General features: G+C 37.1%; 1 protein-coding gene across 8 annotated transcripts in view; it reads right to left on the bottom strand.

Annotated features, from left to right (window-relative positions):
• The window catches only part of UTRN (utrophin), a 491,097-nt gene that overhangs the window by 69,026 nt on the left and 401,991 nt on the right, over positions 1 to 20,080 (bottom strand). For all 8 annotated transcript variants that reach the window (XM_045058165.1, XM_045058163.1, XM_045058164.1 and 5 more), the window contains 4 exons: positions 19,686 to 19,764; positions 16,486 to 16,546; positions 2,850 to 2,911; positions 699 to 773 (listed from right to left, as the gene is read on the bottom strand). In XM_045058165.1, coding sequence (XP_044914100.1) covers positions 699 to 773; positions 2,850 to 2,911; positions 16,486 to 16,546; positions 19,686 to 19,764 — 277 coding nt within the window. The remainder of the gene's footprint in view (positions 1 to 698; positions 774 to 2,849; positions 2,912 to 16,485; positions 16,547 to 19,685; positions 19,765 to 20,080) is intronic.

Here is a 20,080-nt window from a genome sequence, read left to right as displayed (position 1 = left end):
ACTGTTTAAAATTCTATACTTGCAGAAGAAACACTGTTTTAATTTTTTATTTTTTAGTTTACTTTTTGAGAGAGACACAGAAAGAGAGAGAGAGAGAGAGAGAGAGAGAGAGAGAAAGCATGCGTGCATGAGTGGGGGAGGGGCAGAGAGGGAAAGAGAAAGAATCCCAAGCAGGCTTTGCACTGTCAGCGCAGAGCCTGATGCAGGGCTTGAACTCGCAAACAGTGATGTCATGACCTTAGCCTAAATCAAGAGTTGGATGTTTAACCAACTAAGCCCCCAGGCACCCCTCGAATCCTGTACTTCCAAATGAATACAAAGTACTAAGAAGGCAATGATCTACTACTTTGATTTGTTGATTTAATCCTTTTAAATTGGGTGGCAGCATAATTTTTGAAAAAGCTTTTTATGTTACTCCTGTATTTTGGCTAATTTTGTTCTCCAACTGAGAATGGCATATGTTCATTTGTTTTACTAGTGCATGCATGCTGATGGGACAAATAGTAGAGCATTTACAGAAACAGAGCCAATTCCTTGAGTGTGATACACTGAATATCAGATTTACTCTCCAAACACATCCCCATCTTCATTTATCTCTGTCTCAAAACAAAAAAACAAAAAACCCCACAAAAAAACCCACAAAAAACAACAAATGCAATCCAAAGTTCCGAGTGATTAACTTTGGTAGAATAACTCACAACATAGAGCTTTTTGTAGTCTTCGGATTTTGATGGCTGTACGGTAGGCAGAGAAACGTACATTATTCAGGTCAGCTGAAATGGGAAAGAGAACACATTCAAAAGCATGCTTATTAGTTAACTTACATTGCATGGCAAGAATGTATTTGTTTACTTCAGATGAGGGAAAAGTATTATGTCTGTTCTCATTAAAAACTCTTCTCTCAAAATCCACAGCATTTATTTAAGAGAATAATTAAATGTTCATTAGCACCATAGTGAGAGACATTCCAAAGCAGTGCTACATGGCTTTCAAGAAAGCATTATCCAATAGCAAAAGGAGGGAAATGAGGAAAACGAAACATGGCCTGTTAACTTTTGAAGGCTTAAATCCATCACACCGTAGGCTCAGGGCCCTTCCTTCTCTACTGCTGGGAGGGATTCTCCTCCAGAGGCACCTTCCTCAAGGACAATCCGTTTTCTGTCAATAAGGCTGTCCCTCTCACTACTCATAGAGCTAGTCTTATTTCTTCCATCCGGATCTCTCTGCTTCTTCTACCCTTTTATAGATACGGTTAAAATTATCCTATAGTCCATATTCAAATCTTTCGAAACAAGAGGTTAACTATAGTTAATAATACTGTATTGTATATTTGAAAGTTGCTAAAAGAGGAGATCTTAAGAGTTATCACAAGAATAAAAAATGTAATGATGTGAGGTGATGGATGTTAATTAGACTTACTGTAGTAACAGTTTCACAATACAAATATTGAACCAATATATAGTATACCAGTAACTAATATCATGTTATTTGTCAATTATATTTCAATTAAAAAAAAACTTAAAGATTTGGTATCAAGTTAAAAAAAGATATTGTAGGGGTGCCTGGGTGGCTCAACATCTGACTTCAGGTCGGGTCATGATCTTGCAGTTTGTGAGTTCAAGTCCCACATTGGGCTCTGTGCTGACAGCTCGGAGTCTGGAGCCTGCTTCGGATTCTGTGTCTCCCTCTGTCTCTCTGCCCCTCCTCTGCTCATGCTCACTCTCTCTCTCTCTCTCTCTCTCTCTCTCAAAAATAAACATTGATTTAAAAAATTAAAAAAGAAAAGGTATTGTAATTTCTTTCTGTCTTCTAAAGACACAGTATCTGTATTAGAAACTAGCAGAACTGGAAGAAAACTCAGAAATCATCAAAGTTTGTACCCTCACTTTACAAAGGAAAGAAACCCATGGCTTTTCTCTCTTTTGTTCAACCTTTGTAGCTGCTCTCACTCATCCAAATGAAAGCTCATGAGAGAAACCTAAAGAAATGAAACTAAAGAAATCAAAAAGGGTGCTCCCCATGTTGAAATGAGTTGGTGTGAGAGCCTTAGGGCCTCGTTTTCCCTCTCCAGCACTGCCTCACCTACCCAAAAAGAAAACTCTTTCAAAGAAAGCAGGCTAGAGAATCCGTTCAACATCATATTCTACTAGAAATCTACAAGATCAGGATTCTCATCTCATGTGTTTCCTTACATTTTTTAATTTACTTTTTTGATGTTTTATTTAGTTTTCAGAGAGAGAGAGACACAGAGCATGAGGTGGGGAGGGACAGAGAGAGAGGGAGACACAGAATCTGAAGTGGGCTCCAGGCTCTGAGCTGTCAGTATAGAGCCCGACATGTGCTCAAATCCACGAACTTTGAGATCATGACCTGAGCTGAAGTTGGATGCTCAACAGACTGAGCCACCCAGGCGCCCCTTTCTTACATTTTTATATTAAAATGATCTTAGCTTTTCATGACTACTTTGACAAAATGCAAGTAGGCAAGCTAGTTTAGTACGATTAACTACATTAAATGTGAGTTAAAAGGAAATTTAAAGGGTGAATTCAAGGTGGCTGTGCTGTTATTGTTTTTGTTTTCAAACAAAGCTGAAGTTTAAGATAACTCAATAGGAGGGAGGCTGTGTTCTTCCTTTTAAAATCAACCTCATGCTACTTCAAACCACGTGTTCCCTCAAGAATGGTAAAAAACTGTTTCCTGCATCGCCCTCAGAAATTCAACTGTTTTTCTGTGTCAGTGAAACAATCCTTTAAACAAACCATGCTGTGTAAGAAAAACTGGTGGTTACTTCCCTTTTAAGAATATACAACTATCGGTTGTTTTGGCTAATTAAATAAAATAGCACTCACCAAGGGACTGGAAGAGTTCAGTCATTTTAGGATGATCCCAACAGGTTGTCTGTGTTTGATGGCTGGGGGATAAAAAAAATAATGTATGTCCCATAGAACATATGCAAATAGAATTTTTATTCTAAGTTTTCAAAATCACACAAAATTATCCCCATGACGGCTCATTCTGAAACCCAATGTCCAATTATTACTTACCATTTGAAACAATAAGATATTTTTATGTGAGCAGTGACGTTGTGAAAATATGAGTAAAGAATTTTGTTTTATCTATTTTGAAAAGAATTACAACTAAAAATTAAACCTAGATATGAAGTGTGTGACCCTGGGGCCACAGGCTTGATGTAGCCGGCTGGATCAATGCAGTTTCCAGAATAATTCTACTTGTGTTAGGCAGATATAGATCCTCATTCAGAATAAATCCTCAGAGAGCAGAAGTGCTGTAAAGAGTTGCTAAACTTTAGAAGTCCTAATCAAATTTCCAAAGAACAGAGAAATGAAGTGTTTAACTCTGAATAACACGTTCACCTCACAATCAAGTGAGGCGCCCTCCTCTTTAACCTTGAGTCTCTCCTTCCTTGGTGTAAATTAGCCCTTTTCCCCTGTGGGGATTCACTCAGAACCCTAGAGTTGACATAAAGATCATTTTAAGCTAAAGACATCTGAGATTGAACAGATACAGAAAGGAGCCTTTTTGGAGCTTCCTTTATCGGACTGAACGCAGCAACTTCTGGGAAAGAGGGCTACCATAAATCCTCTCTCTGGGGGAGTTTCACGGCTATGAAGAAGACAGAAAAACTACCTGCACCTGCATAAACAAACATCATCACAAACTTTCTTATCGCACGTTCCCCCCCCCCCAAAAGCCCATTTATCTCTCCTAAAGAAACCTATTGGTTCCTCACAAAGGAGCTTTTCTCCCCAATTTCCTTCCACTGCTAAAGTTGGGTACATAAGCCCCAAATTCCAACCATCTTTTGAGTTACACATCACTGTACATGCACAGCAGGCATAAACAAATGCTCTTCTCTTGCTAATCTGTCTTTTGTCAGTGTAATTCACAGACCCTCTGAAAGGAAACCTAAGAAAGGAAACCTAACAGCACCCTCTTCATGTATATCTGGATTCTCTACGCCCCTAATGTGTGAATCTCTCTTGCCAGTGTGACTTCTTTCTCCTTTCTCAGCCATCAGCCTCCATCAGCTAACCAGTATTTTTCTTATAGGCATTGAACAGTTTTTCTCATGATGCTTCGTCTTCACTTCAGAAGAAAGTTTTATAGTTTTCCTCTTTCTGTAAATTCCAAAACTAATTCACAGATTAGATGTCTTTTGGGAGTAAGATGAGGGTAGACTAGGTCCACATAATTAGCTTCTTTCTTTGTGTACGTGTGTGTGTGTGTGTGTGAGAGAGAGAGAGGTGAACAGCTCTTAACTTCAGTGTCCTTATATTTAAAGATAGTTTACTGTCCCTTTTCTAGGTCAGAATAGAGTAATAATGTTTAATAGTACTCCAAAGACTTCTTAGACAACACTCAGTTCTTACCAAACTGTTTAGTAAGCTAAGTGAAATGGCCCAGTACACAAGAGAGAGCGGTATTAAAATATTCATACAATGAAACTGAAGAGAGATTATTTTTTTAATCTATGTAATATATCAAAAAGTGGGATATGTCACTAGGAAAAGGACATAATCACTGTTACACACGCATAAACGGAACCCCCGAGAACTCAGAATTTGCTTTGAGACCATTTAAAGTGTAGATATGGAACTGGGTATGTAAAATGTCCTGGGAATTCCAAACACTCACACAAAATAAAATACCTAAAATGTGAAGGTCTATCTTAGCAAGAGCTGGAAAGTTGGCTAGTTCCCCTACCTGGTACTTGATACCACAGCAGAGGTGGAACGTTTCTACTTTGTATTCTGCTACTGAGCACCAAGCAAAACATTCCACCATCTTACTCTCTAAGTTGCTCCAAAGACCACGGAGAGAGTACCGAAGCTGTCTGACCTATAAATTTTACTGTTCACAGTGTGGCCCACAGCTTGAGAGCCATACAAAATCTCAGACCATATATTAAAAAAAAAAAAAGAAAAAAAGAAAAAGTTTCCTGATCAAAATCTCAGACCCCCATTCCTTCTGTTGAACTAGAATTTTCATCCTAACAAAATCCCTTATGTAGCTGATATGCACATTCATGTATAAGAAGTAACTTAACCTAAGTAACCTAAAGAGCTTCTAATGCATGAATAAAAGTAAAAAACAAAAAACAAAAAATAAAGACACTTCTACCTCCAAATTTTGTTGACAGAATAACTGCCTTCTTACCTTGAACAAGAACTAAAGAAGGATTTGCTGGAAATAGAGTGTAATTCAAAAACAATTCATCAGGAGCTTCCAGGGTTAGCCAGCCTACCAGTATTCCCATAACCCCTGTCTCTACTGAGTAATTTAAATCCCCATGGCAACCCTACTGTCCAGAGGCAGATATCTCATCGTGAAGGACCAAATCAAAGCTCAATAACCAAACTAAAGCTCTGAATAACGCAGAGCTAAACTTCATACTTAACAAATGTAAGTACTCTTTCTCTAGAATCACAAACGTGGAGCTTTGGCAAACAGCTCCTACGGAACCAGGAAGGGAAAATACCATCAGGCAGCGTGGCAGCGGCTGAGAATTCAGTGAGAAGACTTGCTTGCTAATGGCTCTTCTTAGTGAAACCACTACTAGGAGCTGAGGGAACACACACATTTGGCAAACAGATGGAGGGAGGGCAACGGCATCTCCCTTTGTGAATTCAGTACCAGTTGATTCATTAGGCAGAACTGCCAATGCTGAAAATAAACACAGCCTCTGGTTACAAAAGTATAACTGCAGCTTACCAAACAACAGTTAAAAAAAAAAAAAAGTAGTAGATGCAGTTGGCTGTTGGATTTTCTTTTTCTTTCTTTCTTTCTTTCTTTCTTTCTTTCTTTCTTTTTTTTTTTTTTTTCAGTGGGGGGAGGGTTTTAAAGCAAAATCCACAATCAACCCAAAGGCTCTAAGTATTTGAACAGCTGCAGATCGCTCAGCTTATCCAGCCCAAATGCTTCCAAGTCCTCCCAGAGTAGGCAACCAAAACAGAATGAAAGTAGCATATTTTGCCTCCAAAACAACAACAGTTTCGATTCTGGCCAACTTCAAATCTGAAAGAGGAGTAGAACCTAACATCGTACAGCTTGATAAACTGTAAACAAATCTAACAAAGCAGCAGTGAACAGGTAAGTCCAAAATCACATGAAGCACGTGCTAGAGAACGTGTGACGTGTCACCTGGGTGCCGAGCCATGCCAGGATTGCTTGTGTGGGGAAAAACTGGGAAGGCCTCTGATGGGGCCAAAAAATCAGTGGGTGTCCTATGAAGCTTAAATTGTCCCTGAACTATTTTAAACTCTGCAAACTGAAGAAAATGATAGCAGTGCAAATGCTCTTGTCCATAGAAATGCAAATTGTGTCCACTGGGATGCAACTGATTACTGTCCTGTGGATATTGACCAGTTTGTCAGCTTCGCACCTATTGGTACACTCATTTTAGCATCCCTTGTTTGCCTAAGGATACAGTTCTTAGTATTCCCCTTGGAACCTGTTATAACGTCTCCCCATTCCCTTATTAGTGAGATAAATGAAATCTTTGACACATGCTCTTTTCATATTTGTATGAGAGTCAAGATTTTACCCATTTTTTATTTATTTAAATTGCTGTTTTTATTTTTTTAACTGTGATATAACACTGTATAAGTTTCAGGTGTACAACATGTTGGTCTGATACACGTATACACTGCAGTAGGATTACCACAGTTGTGTTAGCTAACACCTCTATCCATAATTATCATTTCTTTTGTGTGGTGACAATATTTAAAATCCAGTTTCCTAGAAACTTTGAAGTTTAAAACTTGAATATTAAAGCAATAATATTGTCTGCAATCACTGTGCTGTGTATTAGATCTCCATTACCTGGTTTTTCAAATCATTCTTTAATGCCCTGGTCAGTTCTAGTTTGTACTTGCTATCCTGTAGACTTTTTAAAAGAGTACCCCTTCCCTCTGAAAGTGTCACAGCTACGATAACATGTGCTCTCTGTATTTTATGGACTTTGAGGAGACAGTAAACCAGTAAGGTTAATAAGTGATATATGTTTACACCCATTATTATTCATAACGTGTTCTGATGAGTCACAGAAAGTAAAACACAAATGAGATTGTACACCAATGAAAAGAACACAAAAATGCTGTGAAACGACATGGTCCAATATGGGAGACAATGAACTAACGGCAAAACACATGTAATTTTGATAGACTGATAAAATACTGATTTCTGGGCAATAGACTAATCTGGGGAAGACACTTTTTAAAACCCATTTGTCCTAATTAGAGTGGCCTCATTTCTTCCATAAAACCTTAAAAGATGACGAGAAGGCATCCTGCTTACTCCAAAACTGACGCTTAGCCAAACACCTTTATGTGTTACTTATCTATTCAATTTTATGCTTGAAACTGGATTTTGTGAGTTTTGCCATGTGTCATTTCATTTAAATTGCAATTTTAAAGACATACAAGAGAAAAAAATTAAAGGTGAGTCAGTTAATTAAAAATACAAATGTAAGAAAAAGAACAACCCATATTGTTCAGATAATCACAGAAAGAGAAATAGTTCTTCTTGGCTGTGCATAGTCAAAGATGACACACTAGGTCGGGACGCATGACATTAATTATAATAATAGCCTATTATTTGAGTGTCCAGCCTGTTCCAGGTGCTCTTCCGAACTCTTTCTTTGTGTTAACTCAATAAAAATTCTATGAATTAGGTGCCAATAGTATCTCCATTTACAAATGAAGGAAGTAGGGCAGAGAGCATTTAGAGAACTTGCTCAAGGTCTCATGGTAAGTAGTAGAAATGGAATTTGAACCCAGATGGTCGGATTTTAAGCCTGAGTTCTTAATATGGAAGTATACTTGCATGACTGAGATTTTAAAATCTTTCTGATGAATCTGTCTAAATTTGAGTCCAAGGTCCATCATTATAATCATTACAAACAATCTCATCTGCCTTGCTTCCCTCTCACTCCTGGCAAAACCCAAGCACAGATCAGCTCAATTACTTGCCTTCTCTGGACCTGAGCAGCTGTGCATGAATACAGCTGGAGAAAATCATTCAACAGACAGACTAATTTTACTTTAAATATTTAACTTCAGACCTCAAATGTCCAACTGCTGGCAACCACACAACATTCCCTAATAAACTTGCTTCCCAGACCCCAAGACAATTTACTACTGCCTTCTTTCTCCCAAACCTAAGTAAGTTTCCCTCCCTGCCTTATATCATTTAACTCGATCTCACACTTCATTGAAAAACTAGAAACCACCAGATTCGAATTCCTTCATCTTCCCACCACCAAATCAATAAAGGTCCTTCCATCTGCCAGATTGTCTTCTTCTCCCTTCCTTACCAAGGAATTCCTCCCTCCTACCAAAGGCAAATTCTTCCCAAAGATTTCTTTAAAAACCCTTATGCTGCATTTAACACTCCCCTGACTCAATAAGACCATTCTCAGAATACAAATGTTGAAGGATCTGCTATCCTTATATACTCTTTCATCCCCACCTTGAATTGACATTTGCTGCTACCTACCATCCTTTTTCTCTTCTTGACAAAATTTTCCAATGAGTAGTGCACAACCTCATGTCCCACTCACTACTGAACCCACTTTCACTCAGTTTCCAAATTCACTCCTCTACCCAACTAGCCCTATCAAAATTACCAGTGAACTGCATGTTGTCCAATGGAGTGGCTGCCTTCCTGTCTTCAACTCACTAGACCTGTCCTCAGGGTGGGGAGAAATCAGGAAGAGAAAAACAATGCCATGAGTACAAAGCGGAGTAGAAGCTAAGAGTTGCTGTTAAAAAATCTCCAGAATGAAGTTGACACAGGCTTTTGCAGGCTCTGCTAATACTTTTTTTACATATGCTTATGGAAGTAATATATAGGAATACTGGAATCAAGCAGGAGCTCCCAAATAATCAATTTGCATTCAGGTGATTCAAGTATACAGAGTGAAAACAAATTTCGGCAATCTGATGCAATGTTATTTATCTGAGTTATTTATCTTCTTAAAGATCTAAGAGGTGACATTCTCATTCTGGAAAATATAATTCCCCCAATCTTTGTTTCACTTGAGACCAGAATATATGAAGAATATGGAGTAGTCCTGCCAGTATGCAGATTCTTACACCGAGTGTGTGTGCTTGTGTGCACGACTGCATTGAGGGGCTAGTGGGGGATGGACTGGGCAGGAAGTGAGGAAGTTGTATGGGGAGGAAACTTATGTGTTCCTCAGGTTTATACAGAGCGTCTTAAACCCTTTCAAATACTTTCTGCCATCTTCCAGGCTTTTAAAGGCAGGAAAGCCAGGTTATATTTTTTGAAACATAATAATAAATCTAAGGGAAAACTTAAAGTCTGAATATCAACATTTCCAGGAAAAAAAACCTTTCTGTTTAAATTCAAAAGAAGATATAGAATTCTACTTGATAATAGATATTGTTAAAGCATAGAGTCTCCCTTAGAATATGCCACTAGCTTGTCATGATAATGAAGACGCAAGGCAGGAAGACTAAACTATCAACAATGGATACCTTCAAATCTATTGGCTTCAACTATAAAATACACTTAAAATAATTTCATACTCAGAGGTAGGTTCAAAGACACAGGGGTGTAAAGGGCTATACAGAAACAAAGGCTGCAGCACACTCTAAAATACAAATGTCAATATTTCAGGCATGATTGATAGAACAATTTGTTACAAAAATTCGTCGTACTTGACAAGGTTTGCTTGTACTTGATTTTAAGTAAAGTAGAATTCATGACCAAAACAGATGTGTCTGGGTGTGAGAGGAGCTTCAGATGATACTTGTTTAGGACACTGGAAGGTTTTCCAGAAGAATGAGCATGCAACACACTCAATAAACCCAGGGAAGCCTTATTTTGGTAGTATCTCTGCTTGGTTCCAGAACTCAGACAGAGCCTCACCTCTGACCCAAACTCTACGTTCCTCTAAGCTCTCAAACTGGGAGAATCAGACCATTAATCAACATTAATCAATATTCCTGTGGGTTATCTGTTATTGAGTTGGCCCTGGGAAGTCCTGTATACTCCTGCCTGAGATTTTAACTCCATGATTTAACTCCATGATTTTAACTCCCACTAGAGTTGAATTTATCATTGTATCCTTCTAGTTTTTTTTTTTTTTAAGCTGAATGTATATTATTTGGTTTTGGAAAAAAAATTTACTACTTTATCTTTTTTCATATATATTTTTTAAAGGAGAAATTAACTGATTTTTTTCTATATGGTTGTACTGAATCTTACTGTATCATTTTACTTTTTAATCCATATAGAAAAAGATATTCTATTTATTTCACAATTTATTTGATCATTACTTCCGTACTTTTGCTAGTTTCCATGACTATCTTAAAAATTTAATCTTTACAGATCGAAGTACAAATATTTCTTTTTCCTCCCTAATGGCCCTACAGTGACCTCTCTGTGCTGTATGGTAGAATTTTATTAATTGCATCCCTGACCCTAAAGGTTGAACTGTACAGTAAGGCTGATGGTGCTACTATTATACAATGGAGCTGAGTAATCTATAAGATTCCAAGCCGAAATTCCACTCCATGGTAAGAGTAACTCTGGCCCCAGCAATGTATAGATGAATGGCAGGAAAGATAATACCTTTTTAAGTCTTGAACTAGTCAACGTCTTTCTCAGACAATGTCAACTCCACCTGAATTATCTCAGTAACCCAGGGCAGTGGTAAATACACTAGAAGTTGTCTGGTTACAGTTTGCCAACATGAGGCTGCTGCAGGGCAGGCTGTCCGCTGTCAGTTTTCTCATGAGCCAAGGTGTGCCCACTTGTCTGAAGCTGCCCCCACGTGTAGGAGGTTTAGGGATTCCCAAGGTGCTTACATTCTTTCATAAAGCAATTTCTTACCTCCTCACCAGCAGAGCTGGCCCAGTGAGTTTTAAATATTTATTTGCAACACAGATAAAGTCCCAGACTGTTGCTTGGAAAAAATCGACTCTCCAGCACATTCTCTCCGGCTCTATTTCATTAATTTCTTCATCATTAAAACCAAAGTGCAAGCTCTACTTTTGGAAAGAGACTCAAAGTGTGCCCCAAGACTTCTCCACTTAAAAAATCTGGCACCGAAAGGATGCCATCTCTCATCTTGATTAAGGCGGAAGAAAGAGATGAAGACAGCTGTAGGAGGCCTTTCGGAGAGAACTGTATTTATCTTCTAGTGTTAGTTACATCTTTGTTATGGATTTATTTGGTTTGGGGAGGAGTTTTGTGCAACCTTCAAAGATAAAATGCTTTATGTTAATTTCTTCTTTGTCTTGTTATACTACGCCTTTGTTAGCTTTGACTTTCTTGTTAGGCTGAATATTTGGATATCCCATAGCTGCCACTCCTCTCTGCTCTTTCTTAAGGAAGAAATATTTCACCTACATCATTTAAACGGGGGTCGTGATGCCTCTAAAGATAGAAGCATTAATTCTCTCCTTTAGACTGTACATATATAATGAGACAAGTATATACAGTTTATGCAAATAAACTGCATGACTGCTATAAAGAACAGCTACTCGCTCTCCAAGATTTCATTTACAGCTATAAACTGTTATTTTCCCCGGAAATTGACAGATTAGGGCAGCAGAGAATGCCCTTGGGAGGCAAGAAAGGGGAATTATCCTTAATGGACACAAGAATAGAAAAGGAAACTATATAGGAGATACAATAAATTAAGGAAAATTCTGATTTAGACCTGTTCATCAAGGGGAGTTAGAGTAAGCTAGAGCATGCATAGTAGTGGTATTTGAAGGTAAAGATCATATATTCTGATGACTATACACTATAATATTGAGGGATGTCAGTTTTAGAGAATGCAATATATATTATGAATTAAGAAGCCATTACTAAAATGTTCATATTAAAGCTGTGTGTAGGAGAACACCTAGAATCCTATAAAGAATTTAGGTCTGCACCTCAGATTCTCATGGGAAAAATAGAGCCAGAGGACTGTTAAGATGTGAGTGTGAAGCCCTGTCACGAGAGCAGTGTAATCATTTCTACCAAGGCTAAAGCTTACTGAAAAGTCATGCCCTCTGGCTTCAGAGACGGCATCGTAGAGGGAGAAAGGAAAAGCATACTTACTAACTTCACCTTACTAAAGTCTATGAAAGAGTATGACTTATGAACAGGATGGACATCTATGCTAAAAGCCCTGGGGTGCCTGGGTGGCTCAGTCGGTTGAGCACCTGAGCACTGGAGTTCAGCTCAGGTCATGATCTCACAGCCTGTAAGTTTCAGCCCCACGTCCTTGGGCTCTGTGCTGACAGCTCAGAGCCTGGAGACTTGCCTGTGATTCTGTGTCTCCCTCTTTCTGTCCCTCCCCCTCCCCCACTCACACTCTGTTTCTCTGTCTCTCTCTCTCAAAAATAAACATTAATTTTTTTTTTTTTAAATTTCTGTAGTTAAGCTAAAAGCCCTACGGGACTTATGAGCCAGCTTTGTTGAGCATCCTGCTCATGGATGGAAATCTATCCAATGACAGAAATCTCTGAGCATGTAAATGAGGAAAGGTAGTGGGGGGCCACAGACCTTGTTCCCCAACCTCTGAAATCCTGTCAAGATCCAACTGGCAGGACTGTAGAGAACTACATTTTTCTACCTATAGGAAAGCACCTTTGTCCATTACAGTACCGTGGTGTGACATTTCCTGAAACATATAAAGCCTATACTACCTGACAGAAATTAGCCTATGAAAATTAGCTCTGCATTCAATTCCTGGCACATAGTAGGTGCATAATAAATAGCAACCAGTCCATAGTATGAAAAAAAAGGTTTGCTCCTATCTTCTCCACCTGACCACTCCTTCCTAAATATAAGCCTTCATCTACCCAAATTGTCCACGTGACTAAAAATTTCTGTTCTCTACCTCAACCAATGCTGTGGTTCACAGTGGTCAAGAGGGCAGCAGCTGGAGTCAGTCCCCGGGTTTGAACACTAGTTTCTCCATGTACTGGCTGTGTGACTCAAGCAAGCTCTGTGTGTGCCTGTTGTCTAAGCCTTGCCTGTAAATGGGGGTAATGACAGTACCTATGCTTCAGTGGAGAGAATCCATGCACAGTATTAGTGCAGTGGCTGGCAAATGAAAATCCAAAAAATATAATTCATTTCGATAATTGTTATCACCCACTGTGACTAATTGTCATTATTATTTCTGGATCAAAATGAGAAGCAATGAGTTTTATATGATTAATGTGACTTATTAGGAAAGTTCAAACCAAAGCTTTTATTATTTTTTTTGAAAGAGAGAGAGTGTGCTCACATGAATACGGGAGGGGCAGATGGAGGGAGAGAGTGAGAGTGAGAGTGAGAGAGACAGAGAGAGAGAGAGAGAGAGAGAGAGAGAGAGAGAATCTCAAGCAGGCTCCACACCCAGCATGAGCCTGACTCTGACGAGGGGCTCCAGCTCATGACCATGAGATCATGACCTGAGCTGAAATCAAGAGTCAGATGCTTAACTGACTAAGCCTCCCAGGTGCCCCAACCCAAAGCTTTTACTTGTTCTTCCCTTTATGCCTGAAACTCCTTGGATATTAACTTTTAGCTGAGGAAATGAAAAACGTGTGCAAACCACAAACACATGACTAAAAATTCAGACAGAAAGAAATCTGGCTTTTATGGGTAGATTTTTGTATATTATGAAGGCAGCAAGAGCCATTTCAGGTTTCCTTAAACTGCTAAAACAACGAGCTGTCACTGGATTATATTAGAAAAGAAAAATAACTAGATCAGCTTTGGAAGGCCTACCCTTGAAGCAGCAAATATAATTTAAACTTTTTTTTAATGTTTTTATTTATTTTTGAGACAGAGAGAGACAGAGCATGAGCAGGGGAGGGGCAGAGACAGAGGGAGACACAGAATCCGAAGCAGGCTCCAGGCTCTGAGCTGTCAGCACAGAGCCCGATGCGGGACTTGGACTCAAGAGCCGTGAGATCATGACCTGAGCCGAAGTCGGACGCTTACACCGACTGAGCCACCCAGGTACCCCACAAACACAGGACTAATAATTCAGACAGAAAGAAATCTGGCTTTTATGGGTAGATTTTTGTATATTATGCAGGCAACAAGAGCCATTTCAGGTTTCCTTAAACCAATAGAACAATGAGCTGTCATTGGATTATATTAGAAAAGAAAAAATAACAAGATCAGCTTTGGAAGGTCTACCTTTGAAGCAGCAAATATAATTTAAAGATATGAGTTTCAACTTAAGATATTAACATAGAGGGATTTATGCTACCCAGACTCTTACAGATGAGATCTATATTCTATCCTTTTATAGAAACAAATGAGTCCTAGAACCACTGTGATACACCTCAAAATAAATACCTACAGAGAAAGAAATGCATTGGGAAGCCATCAAAGTATGTTTTAGCTAATCTGTAAAATTAAAACATGAAATAAAGACAGTGTGCTCTTCCCATTCTCCTTTCAACTTTCTTGCTATATTCTGGCATTAGAGTATACAAAACTGTATACTCACATATTGAATATAACTAAATTTCTTCCTGATTCTTACTTTCTTTTTGGCCAAATTAATACATCCTAATATGCTCCAGGAAACTAGTTGCATGACAATCATGCTAAATTTGTTTTTAACATTCTTCCTCTACTTAGTTGTGCAGTCATGCAAACGGAAGTGTATATTAAAAGCGTTTCACTCATTATTTACTTGCTTATGAATTTATTTGAGAATTAAAATTTTTTCATAATAATTCATGTGGAAATACTGGCTCATATAACCCTACCTCCAGAGATCGATGTACTTGTTTATGAAGAAATAAACTGTTAAGTTACACAACAGAGCAGGTAATGGAAGAACCGGGTTAAAAAGTTTTCTAGAAATAAGACAGTTCATCCTATGTACCCTATATATCCGAGCAGATTTCTAAGTACATATTTCGAAGTCCTAAAAGACAGTTAACACTAAAACTATTTATATTTAAGAAAATTCAATTTTTCATTAATGATGTTGAAGATATTTTGGGATGCTACAATCCTACAGGTCACATTAAAAATACTGGCCATCGTTAAATACACACACACACACACACACACACACACACATGCACACATATATATACACACACATATATATACACATATATACACATATATATATATACATATATATACACACATATATATATTGAAGTTTATAAAAAACCCAAATCAGTGAAACTCTGACTTAGACAATGTCTTTTCTAGTCCTATATAACCAACCTACATACAGAAATTCCTCTTTTAGTAGTAGTGCTAAAATTAAAGATAGATTTTCAAAATGCCAAATCAAACAGATAACCACTCATATAACACAATCAAGCAAGAGAATGAATATTTTCTTTATCCAGTAAAAACAAAAATCCGCCTTGTTGGATCCAATTAACATTTTTAAAAACTCATATAATAAAAATGCCTTCTCAATTGAGTAAAATAACTTAATCTCAAATAATTTCATTGACTTCCCTATTTTGTATAGTACATGTATTCATTTTCTATTGTTGCCTGTAACAAAGGACTCCAAAATCAATGCGTCTCTAAGCTAAAATTGAGGTTTGCAGGTCTGTGTTCCTCCCCAGAGGTTCTAAAAGAATCCCATTTGCTTGCCTTTTTCAGTTTTGAGAGGCTGCAAGCATTCCCTGACTCATGCCCCTTTCTCCATCTTCACATTAACCTAATATTCACACCCAGGGATCAGGGCGTGGGCATCTCTGTGGGGCCATGATTCTGTCTACTGCAGTACATCAGATTTATGCCTAAACCTGTAATATTCAAGTCAATATTCACCCCACAAATTAAAATTCTCTATGCTGTAACTATTGCTATATATTTATTATTATTATTACTATTATTATTATTGTTGTTATTTTTATAGTAATGGAAATGTAAAAATTTTTCGAATGGTTTCAATTTGGATCAGATGAATAAACCTTCTCTCAGTAAAGACACATCAATTTACCCAGCCTCTGACTTCCTTTTCTTTACAATCAGTGCAGTTTGAGAAACATCATTGTGTCAAGAGTTTGACATACTTATTTATTTAAAGATTTTATTTTTAAGTAATCTCTATACCCAGCGTGGGGCTTGAGCTCACAACCCCAAGATCAAGAGTTGCATGCTCTACTGACTGAGCCAGCCAGGCGCCCCAAGAGTCCGACATGTTTAGAAATTTTGTTATTTTCCCCAAATATTTTAATATCTGTTTTAAAAAAATATATATGCTAAACATGCCAACAGCCCTAACCTTATAAACTGCAAATATTACTCTGATTTTTAAACGAACCTCATAAACTTATAAACTGCAAATATTACTCTGATTTTTAAGCTAACTTCTTTTAAATATTAAATATATATAGTTTCCTTCAGATAGTAGGATTGAATTCCACTTTCGAAAGTTACAGAGGAAAGCCTCTTAAGTTATCAACATAACTTTACTTTTTGTATCATAAAGGAGAATTAAAATCAACTTACTTGATGTAATAGGGCACTTTATTATGTGAAATGGATCTTTGCCACGGCAGCTGGACTGAAGCTGAAGAAACAAAGGGAGGTTATTGGAAACACTGCTCACCCAAAAAGCCTTATGCCATAAGGCAAAACAACTGAACACATTTTACAGCAAATTCACCGAGAACTGCCCTGGTTTTTGAGCTGGATTCCTATAATTATGAAATCTGCTAGGCTAAACAAAGAGTGGCTTTTTAAAGATTCATTTGAAGCAAGGAAAGAAACAACATAGGTTCATTTTCTAAGACCAACTCTAACTAATTGAACCTGTTGCTAAAAATACTTTTAAAAATCAAGGGTTTTTTTTTGTTTACAACCACCCCAATTTAAAACTTAGTGCTATCTGGAAAATGTGCTCTGTACATATTTTTTGATTAAGCTAAAACCAAAATTAATTTTACCTGGTATATCCAGATTATAAACTAGATTTCTCAAGAATGAATTTTCCAGATCATTAATACTGTGCTTTACTTTGTTTCACAGGAGTAACTATCTAGGACAGATGGCATTTAAACAAACTCATCTGGATGAATTTTAAAAAGGAAAGATTAAGATAAACATAGGCAAAGGATTGTAAAAAAAAACAAAGTAATTATCTGGATAGAAGAATCCCAAATACTTACTTTAATCTGAAATACACACAAAATATAGTTTCTTACTTTTACATTAGACATCACTATGACTGTGATTTTATGTTTTGTTTTACTGAGGTACTTATTTTTTATAATTCCTGTTATTCCTTACTTATAAAAACATATTATTCCTACATAAGCCAATTATTTTAAGACTTACTTAAGAAGAGTTATACATGTAAAGCTGGGGCTATTAAGGAATTTTGCTAAATGAACTAATAAACAAGCACATTGCAAAGAAACAAATCTTTGCAATTATCACTAGACTCTCATATAGCCAGTTGTCATCAATGATTTTTTTTCTGAATTTCATGTCATATTAATATCTTACAAAAATAAAGCATTCTAACCTCTGCAAAGCATTTTCAAATTTATCTACCGATAAGAAGGCCAACAAATACATATTAGAGCTCCATTTGATAAATATAGAAAAAACAAAATAAAAAATAAATACTTAGAAATGAAATAACTTGCCCCATAAATAAATGGCAGAGCTCAGGCATGATTTCAAGATTTCTGACCACTAGTTCAGCCATTTTTCTATTCAATGATTCTTCTCTTTATAACATGTAAGCACTCCCTTCTCCAACTATGTCCATGAAAATCTAAAAGGGTGATGAACATGTGGAACTAAGTATATTAAATCTCTCATTAGAGCCAACCTCATTTCAGTGTTGGCAACAGGCTAATAGGTCAGTTTTTATTTTGTGTCTAACTAAACAGACTCCTTTTATAACCATGGCTAAAGTCCAAGGAATATAATAAAGGCAACAATTCCAAGCAGCAAGAGATAACAATTACTCAATTTATTAATTGGGATTTTGTTTACACTTCTCCATTCATTTTAGTAATTGTTTTGATTTGAATAACTCTGACCTCCTTGGACTATCAGTTCTAGACAATAAAAGGCAATGTGCTTACGTTTCACAAAGTGCATGTGAATTTTACCACGTTTCATTTCCTAAAGAACATGAGTTGGATTTTTATTATGGAAGGCTGGTTGCTAGGTGAAAGTGTAGGGTTTCATCAATACGAAGAGATAACTCAACCTTAGAACTAAAAGGAGAATCACAATTATTTGTTAAATCGCTCTTTAGTTTGGTCTTAGCACAGAGCTTTACACTCTATAACATTAAGTTTAGGAAATACGATGTAGTTCATACCTAATGAATATACTGCAAACTTATTTACTTTATCAACACTGATGGCATCCAAACTTTAGAAATGCATCCTGGCACCTAGTATATTTCAATAAGTACTACAATCACTCGAAGACAGGCTATCTAATGGCTCAGGTGTGTGAAACAGAAAACACGTGTGGGTGAGCGGAGGCTGGAAGGGGGACGGGAAGGGGGTGCATGAGCCCTGGAGAGGTATAGGACAGAAAGGGCAGGAAATGACTAATTCAGATTCTTGAAACTGTGAAAAGAGAAAAGCCTGACCTTGAACTGAGGTAATGCAGATTACCAACCATGACAAAAGATTAAGGGAAAATATAAATGTAATCAATTTAGTTGGAAGACATGGTATTACTTCAGTTTTCTCTACTATTATAAAGATACAAAGAAGTTATCATAAGCGGGAAATAAGCTTTGCCTTAAGTTTTAAACTTTTACTTAAACTAAGTTGAACAAACTTTTCTGACATGTTTGCCAGAGAAAATAAAAGGAAAAAAATTAAGTCAGTGAAAGCATTGGTGCCAAGAATTGTGAAAGGTGCCTGTGAAGCTCAGTATGCTTTCTCACTTAATTTTCAAGGCGATCAGAAAAAATAAGTATGATTATCATAATTTTAAGACAAAAAAATGAATTTTCAGCAACCTACAGGTCTGATAAAATGCAGAATTAATACTGTCATCTCAATTTCGGTGACTCTAAATCCTACATTCTTTAGTTTTCCAAGTAGGGAGTGAAAAATAAAGTAGGAGCTCAAATTATCTATATAAGATCTCATCAATAAGCCATAAAACTAAAAACTTCAGTTGCAGAATATTATGTAAAAATCTACATATATGGTTTGGCTAAATTGGCAATACTTGACCAGGAGAAAAGCTAACTATGATCACAGTGAACCTAATAAACAAAAATTTCAAAGATTTGCGTGGAGTTTTTTTTAAATTTATTTCTAAAGCTACAGGTGCATTTTAAATTAATAAATGCTTTTTAAGAAGAAAAATTAGAAATCTTAAAATATAAAAAGATTTCTTTAATGTGACAAAGTTCATGACCTTGACTTATGATACAGCAATGGTAATAAGATAATACATTAGTTATTATAGCAGATAGTGCAGGGAAAAACCATAGCTAAGAATGAGTTCAGTTTTGCTCCACTTCAAAGACTTTTCGATCGTGACCAGATTATTACCTTAATAACCAATAACCAATACTGTAATTGATCTGAATACTTCCTTTTATATATTTATCTTACACAAGCAAATATATTTGTAGCAAAGAATATGGCTTGTTGAGGGAAAAGGAAAGAACGTGCTCATTCATTCACTTAATGAGAACAGTGAAGTTTATTAGTACTTACTAGAAAGAAAATGCTGAGATGATGGCCCAAAATCTCTATGGGCTTCCTGAAGCTGTTTAAGGCGATCATCCACAGAAACCTGCACATACACATGCAAGAAATGATGTGATTTGAACACAAGGACTTTAAATTTTTTTTTTCAACGTTTTTATTTATTTTTGGGACAGAGAGAGACAGAGCATGAATGGGGGAGGGGCAGAGAGAGAGAGGGAGACACAGAATCTGAAACAGGCTCCAGGCTCTGAGCCATCAGCCCAGAGCCCAACGCGGGGCTCGAACTCACGGACCGCGAGATCGTGACCTGGCTGAAGTCGGACGCTTAACCGACTGCGCCACCCAGGCGCCCCTGAACACAAGGACTTTAATAACATACTTAAGTATTATCCTAAATGATG

The sequence above is a fragment of the Felis catus genome, chromosome B2 (assembly GCF_018350175.1).
Source record: "Felis catus isolate Fca126 chromosome B2, F.catus_Fca126_mat1.0, whole genome shotgun sequence".
Lineage (NCBI taxonomy): Eukaryota > Metazoa > Chordata > Mammalia > Carnivora > Felidae > Felis > Felis catus.
This window is presented reverse-complemented; position numbering and strand designations above follow the sequence as displayed.